The sequence below is a fragment of the Wasmannia auropunctata genome, unplaced genomic scaffold, assembly GCF_000956235.1.
Source record: "Wasmannia auropunctata unplaced genomic scaffold, wasmannia.A_1.0 LD336092.1, whole genome shotgun sequence".
Lineage (NCBI taxonomy): Eukaryota > Metazoa > Arthropoda > Insecta > Hymenoptera > Formicidae > Wasmannia > Wasmannia auropunctata.
The window spans coordinates 3,067,276-3,077,315 of NW_012026798.1; the positions used below are offsets into that span (position 1 = coordinate 3,067,276).

The 10,040-nt window shown below is 35.0% G+C and overlaps 1 protein-coding gene across 1 annotated transcript in view; it reads right to left on the reverse strand.

The window, feature by feature from the left end:
* The window catches only part of LOC105463028 (inhibitory POU protein), a 63,922-nt gene that overhangs the window by 7,973 nt on the left and 45,909 nt on the right, over positions 1-10,040 (reverse strand). Inside the window, exon 3 of the mRNA XM_011710034.1 lies at positions 1,613-1,819. Within this exon, the coding sequence (XP_011708336.1) occupies positions 1,613-1,819 (207 nt within the window). The remainder of the gene's footprint in view (positions 1-1,612; positions 1,820-10,040) is intronic.

Below are 10,040 nucleotides of genomic sequence, written 5' to 3' on the forward strand. Positions count from 1 at the left end.
TATCCCCTGTGTGCCTTGTCGACTCAGTTTTTTGCTGAATCCAAATCTGAAAATAATTTTTGTTCAAAAATCAAAATAATTTTGTGCGAAAATCAAAGTGATTGCTAGAATATCAAAACGTTTTATAGCAATGCTTATCAGTTTTAACATTCCAACAAATTATTTTGATGATTTAACAAAAAATTATTTTCAGATCTGTTTTTAGCAAAATTTTTAGACCTTTCAACAAAATCGTTCTTTCCGTGTAGCATTGGTACAGCACAAACGGCGCAATTAATTAATGTTCAATTTAAAGCACAAAGTTTTTACATAATCTATCTTATTTGACAATAAGTGGAATCGAAGAGAAGTTAGGGGGAGTGATTTATGACGATAAAATCTCGCACGCAAATCCCGCGGAAAGCCGCGGGACGCGAGAAGTTGAACAAAACCCATCATATTGAACCCTCGCCGCAGACGCAGGTCCCGCGGACCCTTATAGAATTCATTGCTCTCTATTTTAGGAAGGGGGAGAGAGAAAAGGCAGGAGGCATTACAAGCAGTCGCGACACGGAGATAATATACAGGCAAACACACGCCCCTACGTTTGAGAAGATCATTCCGGATCGATGCGCATTGGTTACTGGGCGCCACCCGGCGCGCGGCGTCGTGCTCTCCTCTCATCAGCATCAGATAGCTCAGATTAGCATAAGGCACACGACACGGGTAACAAATTGAAATACAATTCGCAATCGAAATCACATATATATCGTGCAGGGACCACCTCTAAGCGACGTAATCACGCCGCGACTGGCACCGCTATATCGCACGATTACGAACGACGGTTGTAAATATAGTGCGCGGCTTATTAACCATTAAAACGCAGGAAATTAAAATCGTTGTCTGCATTGTTCGCGATATTAACAAATAAACTGCGTAAATTAAATTTTTCAATCTGCCGATTAAATATGAATTCAAAATTAATTGCCGCACGTAATTAATTATTGGCAACGATTTTAACCGACCGTTGGATTCGTTGCATTTTATGGATGTATCACCCACCCCCTTCACCACCACCCCCCCCCTCCCCAGTTTGTGTGTACGAGGGTTTACGGAACGGCAACTTCAGCTTTTATCACGATAATTATCCTGCGCGAACAATGCTATTCTTTTTTCTTTTTTAATTATTATCAACGATATCATTAAATCTTGCAATACAATTACGATGTCTGATGCGAAGTGTATAAGGATAGAAATGGAAAATGGGCTTGATTTGATATACGTATATAGTTAAATATAGTCGCGACGTACATATTTTATGTAACGTTGAAAAAAACGACTCAGTTTGCACGATTAATATTTTTGTTTTTTTTTCCCATATTTTTTTTCTTCGCGGCAAAAAACATATGAAACATAAAAGAGAGACTTCTTACTTCTAATGAGAGCCCTATATCGATTTCGTAAAGTATACATCTACACATATAGACAGTTTATTGACATACCATTACGCACAATGCGCGCAACTCGCTTTCTAGTAGGTATTGTAGTAGTGTCATTGTATTTGTAGAGCATATATATATATATATATATAAATATGTACGATGTAATAAATATATCAAAAATGCGGACTCACAAGGAGGTGTGATTGTACCTGATGATGTGGCCGGTTATTCGGATGGGGGGTAGGCATGTGTGCTCCGTGATGATACACAGATACGGGATCGTGCTTGAGCGGCATCGGCGTCCCGGCGTTATGCTTCCCCAAATCTGCTGCCAAAGCCTCCGCTCTCGAAAGTAAGCCATCTTGCAAACCACTGTTCAAGCCACCGAATATATCACCCTGAAACACAAAGTGCATAATATATCATTGATTAAAGCATTCAGTAACTAATTTGACGCTGAAATAACTCCAAATACCTGCCACGTTTGTATAACATACATTATGATCTAATTGTAACACACATCTCTCTCTCTCTCTCTCTCTCTTTTTTCCTAATTTCTACAATTTATTTGTTTGCAGTTACATTCCATTTTTTTTTTTTAGTTGGTAAACAACATTTCTCTGAAAACATAATTAATATTGTATCAGTTTTGAAAGAGTTTCAAACAATTTCAATTATTGAATATTAATGCAACTTTTGTGATATCATCAGTAATGCTTTGGATTTGTATATACAGATGGGATTATTAATTTAACAAGCGTTTCAGTGGTAAATTAGAGGTTTTCTCTTTTTCTCTAATGTGAGAATTTCTTTTTTTTCTTTAATTTCATACGTCAAATTTATGTGTATGTGTAAATATATATATATATATATATTTGTCTATTATCGCAAATTGAGCATTAGTTATCTTCGCAGTAAATTATAATTACGCGCAACGAAAAACAGATAAAGTATCGTAATTTGCAAATGTATAAATTGATTTACTTTATATAATTATATGATTATGCAAATAATGATTGGTTATATCGGTCTATTATTTATTATATAAGTTCTTATTGAATTTAATCCGTTGTCTGGGCAACAATGAGTTTTTATACTGGACGGTAACTCCGGCTCAGCGATCGATAGCCCAAAAATAGTTTTGTTGTCCGAGTTTGTTCGCGCATTGCGAATTTTTTTTAGGCTCACAGACAAAAATCTATTTTCTATTACATCAATTTTAAAGTTTTTCCAGGATTTTCTATTCTATTATCAAGATTTAATTATCATTTCAAACTAGGAAAGTAAAAAATTCTTTTGTTAATGAGCATTTATTAATACTTATTAGAAGCAAAATGTAATATATTGTAAATGCGTGCTGCAAAGAGATATTTATTATTTAAAATTATCTTGTTACTCATTTTATTAATTTTTAATTTTGATCCAAGATAACAACTCATAAATACATATTTTTAAAAATTTTGAAAAATTGTTAAACATGATAAAAAACTATAGAAATTGCTAATGTAGGATGCATACGATATTTGCGTTAAATATAAACTTTTTATATTGAAACGTTAAATTACTTCTTCACGAAGGCGAGTTTATCCGAACGGCAGTTATGACAACTTGCGAACCTAGTCTCGTAAAAGGTTACAAGTTTCGTCAAAACGTCTGCTCGTCGCGTGAACTACGAATATATTGCCGCAAGGAAAGAGCCGATCTCCAACTTGGTAAGGAAACGTTTTCCGAATCCACGTTTATACAACTCTTGTAAGGCTTAAAATGAATAGAAATACGCTCCTAAAGTTTAGCTATCTATTACGAAATTATTCTACATGTGAAAAAACAGAAAAATAATAAGTAATTTATTGTGCGAAACAATCTACGCTCGCGAAGCTGAAAACATTCTTATATAATTAACGTGGAATATTCGACATTAAAGATGTAGATTATGTTTGTATATTGTATTTTTTATTGCAACAAAACAAGACAGATATGTGTAACGGAAAAAACGACGATATTTGCACGAATTGTAAGACTTAAAATGAATAGAATACGCTCCTAAAGTTTAGCTGTCTATTACGAAATTATCCTACATGTGAAAAGACAGAAAAATAATAAGTAATTTATTGTGCGAAACAATTTACGCTCGCGAAGCTGAAAACATTCTTATATAATTAACGCGAAATATTCGACACTAAAGATGTAGATTATGTTTGTATATTGTATTTTTTACTGCAACAAAACAAGACAGATATGTGTAATTGGAAAAACGACGATATTTGCACGGATTAATGGCATTAGATTACGATCCCCCCGAGCCCGGTAACGTCATTGTATTAGCGCGTGTACACATGCCCTATGATGTTCGGTAATCAAATTCATCCGTTACACTGGAATCGATCCGAAGGATGGATACTTGACCGAGTCCCCCTCGGGACGGTGGACAGAATATATCCGTCAGTATCCGCGCAGTGGTGGTGAAACTGGACGAGCCGTAGGGAGGGGAGAGGAGGGGGGAAGGGGAGCATCATCCCGATTCCCTTTCGCGTGTTTGGAGGATCCGGTCCCCCTCGGCGAAGTCAACATTTAATGGTAACGAAAATAGCTTAAACTACGCTACGGCGAAATTTATGAGCAGCGCAGAACGGAGAGTAACAAGGGGGGCGGGTGTGATTTCATTTCATGGCGCGTTATGCGCGAGGAGGGTTGAACCAAAAAATTCCCTTTTTGCAACCTGCCGATGTAGGAAGTATTTCGCGAATGCATATAACTGCACGTGTTTTATATTAATTTCTCGGACATTAATGCTTCTTAATCGACATATGCTTTGTAACCTTTTAATTTTGCATAGCTGCGTGTTTTACATTAATTTCTCGGAAATTAATGTTTCTTAATCGACATGTGCTTTGTAACTTTTTAATTTCATAAGTTATTATATTTTCTTTCTTCATCCCTCTTTTTTCTAAAAAAAGGGAAATCATACACAGAAAGAACGATTTTGTTGAAAGGTCTAAAAATTTTGCTAAATACAGATCTGAAAATAATTTTTTGTCGAATCATCAAAATAATTTGGTGGAATATTAAAACTGATAAGCATTGCTACAAAATGTTTTGATATTCTAGCAATCATTTTGACTTTCTCATAAAATTATTTTGATTATTGAACAAAAATTATTTTCAGATCTGAATTCAGCAAAATTGTTCTTTCCCAAGTTTTATTTATTATTCACTCGCACATTAATGTTTCTTAATCGTCATATGCTTTGTAACTTTTTAATTTTTCATAAGTTATTCTATTTTCTTTTTTCATCCCACCCTTTTTTTTAAAAAAAGAGAAACCATACAAGTTTTATTTACTATAATGTTATTCAATAATACTCCAAATACTTGGATAGACCATTACGATGAACTAACTACTAATGCAAATTGGTATTGACGCAAATTAATTTAAATTTATGTAACTTGATATCGATTACTGTGTACGCGTCGACTTTGTGGCTGTGCAGTCAATTTGTTTCCACCTATACTCCCTTCGTTATTGATTAAAAGTAACTCTTTTAGGAGGATATCTTAATGAAAGCTATACATTGCATTCATAGCCTCATATCACTTAGACTTGCCTGTACACCGCGACGCGAGATCGATATTATATGGGACATTCCGCATCAACTACATCTGTCACTTGCGACATGTTACTAGGTTCGATCTACGTTCAAAGAATATCGCAGTTATAAGTCGCGTATATATGTAGCTTGTAGCGTGCCTTTGAAGCGTCATTTCAACATGACGATATTTTCCAAGCCCACGTTTGAACAGAATTTGCATTTTCATTATGTTATAATATGAAATGTCGATTGACATTTTAAAAGATAACTAATACCATATGTATATTATTAAACATTATTCATCTCATCATCGTCTCAATAATTTTACCTGTAAAACAAATAAGTAACGCATTTGAAATTATTTTTATTGTTGGGTGGATTCTTTCTTCTGTTAACTAAATAGTATATTAACTAATAATAATTATTGGTGTATTTTCTGTTTGTGTGAAGATGTGCTTCGTGTAACAGCTGTTATTTTATGTCATGCGTTACTGCGTGAATCGTTAATCGGATAAATTATTGTCCAACTATGAACAAATTTAATGAGTTTGCTAAATTCTACAATATGCTGCACAATTTATTACTGTAAATGTACATAAAAATTGTTACTTAATACGCAGAAAGTCGGTGAAAGATTTTAAACATTCTTCGCAATGATGACAAATATAATGAACGTTAAAAAGTATTTTTGTGCACAAATCCGCGATATCCACATTTTCTGATTAAAATTCTGGTTAAATCACTGGCTATCAGAATAACGAATTTCAGTGTCGTGCACGATATCTAACAACGATTGATTAGCGATAAAATGCGAATACGTACACGGAAAGAACAATTTTGCTGAATCCAAATCTGAAAATAATTTTTGTTCAATAGTCAAAATTATTTTGTGCGAAAGTCAAAATGATTGCTAGAATATCAAAACGTTTTATAACAATACTTATCAGTTTTAACATTCCAACAAATTATTTTAATGATTCAATAAAAAATTATTTTCAGATCTGTTTTTAGTAAAATTTTTTAGGTCTTTCAACAAAATCGGTCTTTCCGTGTACTAATAATCTGTACGAGAATTTATGTTAAAATATAATATATTCACAGAAAGTGAATAGACAAATTTATCCGAGTTTGTCTTTTCCATGGCACATTAAAATTTTTTTCTCAGAAATTGCTTTATGTTGCAGTATTAATTCTGCAAAATGCGACACGACAAAAATAATTTCATGGTAATCAGGTTCGACACAAGCAGCTTTGCATGTATAATCTAATATCACGATTAACATTTGATATACACGTGTATATATATATGCATAAAATAATACGTTATTTATTTAATATCATATCTTATGCTACACGAGAAGTAACGGTATATATCTTTACATTTCGTTTTATTATTCTTTTCAACAACTCTTTATTATCCATAAGCCGCGAAATCGCCTATCCCCTGTCTAGATTAATCCGAAAGAGTTATCAAAATATCGTTAGCATGGTCGAGGCGGATAAAGCTAAAAGTGATTCACTGCCCACTTATTTCATTACGACCTGTAATGTCCGCATTGCCCGATCAATGTTTCATGCGGAAACCACTGGCGTGTTCCCCCCCCCCTCTTCCCCCCTCCCCCTCCGCCCCTCTCCCCCTTCCCCACCCAGCGCTTCGATTATTTATGAACTCCTCGTGTCTTCGTCGAGTACGGCGTACCTACGGCTGTCTCTAGGTTGCTGAACTGCCGTCACTCTTTTCAATTCCGAAAATTTCCCTCTCACCGTCTTGTCGTTTGTTGTTGTATTTCCCGTTTAACGAAACGAAACGGAATATGCGAAGCCGCGTATTCCGCCGGAGTTGACAATCAACATGCTAAATTAAAAGGAGAAACGCGAAATGAAAAATATATAATACACCTTGTCTTGTGGATTACTTATAATACACAAATTATTCCAATTAATAATTTTTTGCACACAAAACCAAATTTTGTTTGAGGAGAAAAATTTTCAATGGCAGCAGATGTTAATCTAAATTCGTCTGTGCGTCTTGTCTGTTTTATTAAATATTTCTCCCGTCTAATTTTTTAAATTATGCCCCTCACGCTGTGAGAAAAATTTTTATCGAAAGTTGCCGAGAATTTGAACTTGACTTGTAAAAAAAATGAAGAAAAATTATACCAAGTTTACGAAATAAATTTGATAAAATTTGTCATTTGATTTTCATTCGAGTATGTAAAAGTGGGATTGAAACAATCACTTTTACGTGGAAGCGCGTTAATGCGAGACATGATAACTTCCCGCAGGAAGCTGTAGGTATCACAATGACGACGTTTTTCACGCTGACGTGCTGCTTAATCGAGGCATTAGCAGGGCAATAAATCACGACTCGTGGCTAAGGGGCAAGGCGCGATGTGGACCCTCTTTTAACGTAGCACTTGAACAGTGGTCACTCGATCTTCATACGTGCACACACATACACGTGTACACACAAAATTGCAATAGTCGAAATTACCAGAGTTGCGGGAAGAAGATTCTAAAGTGTCTCTCACACATTATTTCTTGTTTTTTTTTTTAAATTTGTACTACAACGAATAAAATTCATTCATTTACTGCGTTGTCTGAAAATATTAATCGGAATTGGTTCAAATGTCGAGAGTCTGCCTTTATTTGGAATCATTAATTAACGAGCTAAATATATTATTATACTCTCTAAATTTTCTGGAGTGAAGAAAAGATTGAAAATACTGCCACTCGGCCACTTGAGCAGTATTTTCACTCTTTTGGAGTGAGATTCACTCCAAAAAAGTGAAAAATCACTCCAGAAAATTTAGAGAGTGCTATTAGTTCTGATTATCGCGATCATAAAAAAGAAAAGAAAAATAAATTTTTTTCTTTCGGTCGTTCTCTTATTTTGTACGTATGTATGATATCCTCAAAAAGGGATTATGAAATTTTGCGGATTGTTAAGTAAAACATGATGTATGAAACGCTACGTTGTGAACGAAGCTTAATAGCGCCAACCGAGGATACGGATTGCTCTTATTAGCCACATAGTTAACACTTCCTGCTGTTGTTTAGCAAAGTTTCTTCCCCCTTTGCGCGATTCTCCACGTCGTCGCGGTTAATGGAGTCATTTTTCGATGCGGCCGACCCCACAGCGGTGGTCGAGATACGTCTTCTGGAAGTGAGGTATTATGAGGATTAGGCAATTACAATTGAATTATCAGACCCCGCAGGCCCTCCACGTAATTTATTCCACCGTCCGAAAAGCGACGGTGGGTCTGATTAAGTGGCTAACATATAACTGATAACAAGACGGTGCGCTCGGTGAAATTTTTCGCTGTTCCAGGTAGAGTTCTAAATATTACAACACTTAAATTATATCGCTGTTTTTTGTATCTGTTAAAAAATTGTCTGTCATATGTAGAATTTGTAGCAGCAATATTCTAAGAATATATACAAGAAAATATAGGTCTCACAACCAAATAAGATTGGAGTCTGGATTGGAGTCTGGACTATGTAATTAAACGTCCTAGAGGAACTTTCTTGCTAAATTTGACAAATAGTTCAGACATAACTTCTGTCTCTGTTATCTATATTGATTAAATACAAAACATATGTGGTATCGCAGTGCTTGCTAATCACTTATCCGTTTTAGCTAATTTCTCGTATCTGAATAATTTTCGCTATAATTGCAAGATTACTTTTTTCAGTGTGTGTACATAGCGCAGGAAAATCGTGCGAAGAAGCTTAGAATTAGGATTTATAAGAAAGACGCTCTCTGAAAAAGAATAGACCAAATGATATTTATTAATCTCTCACCGCGATCCACGTGCCCCCCCCCCCGAGAATGATAATAATATTCGTTTGGCTGAATATTTGCAAAAAAACATCTATCAGAATTCATGGAAAGAACGATTTTGTTGAAAGGTCTAAAAATTTTGCTAAAAACAGATCTGTAAATAATTTTTTGTTGAATCATCAAAATAATTGGTTAAAACTGATAAGTATTGCTATAAAACGTTTCGATATTCTAGCAATCACTTTGATTTTCGTACAAAATTATTTTGATTATTTAACAAAAATTATTTTCAGGATTATCCATGGATTCAGCAAAATTGTTCTTTCCGCAAACATTAACGACTTATAAAATTATAGAAATTTTGCTTTATCAATTTTCATATTACACTGTTAAATCTGTAGTGTTAAATTTAGCCTTACTTAAGTTGCCACTGATCTTACTTAATAAATATAGCTATTTTTAACTAAAACACAATATGATTATTTTTAAATAAAACAATGGAATTTAACCTAAATTTGGATTAAATTTGAACTGTTTTAAATTATTTAGCTCCACGGTTTCAATTAAAAATAACTATTTGTTAAGTAGGAGCAGTGGCGACTTAACTAAGATCAAATTTGACGCTATAGATTTAACAGTGTACGTTAATGTAAAATTGTCGCGTCACTTAAATTCCAGGATATGATCCGCGAGCAGTCTTTTTCCGATCGATCCTCGATGTATGTATAATAAAAGCATTAGCAAAATAAGCCGATTATATAATATGACGTATTCGCGTGCATAATTCACTCGTATATCAGATGCGCGTATAATCGTTTGTCTATCAGGGTGCAGTGCAGTGTTCCTTGGAAAATCGTATTTCCCAGAAAACCAATTCCCTTAATTCATTTCGTTTGTTGAAGCAGACGAATGCAAAATTAGACGGTGGCCCCGGACACATCAATATCGTGCAGCATAAACGTTTCTCGAACGTGTGCACAAAATCAATTAGCAATTAAAGCTCAGTCGTGTCTGAGAGGCGGGCGGTTAGTCAGAGAGAGAGAGAGAGAGAGAGAGCAGCGAGCCGTCCGCGAGATTCGATCGATAAATGCCGCCAAGTAGCGCATCCGTCGCGTCAATAAGATACGAATAGCACACAGCGTCAATACTAAGAGGAGAGCGCGCCGAGTCGAGCGCGGTGCCGAGGAGAGAGAGAGAGAGAGAGAGAGAGAGAGAGAGAGAGAGAGAGAGAGAGAGAGAGAGAGA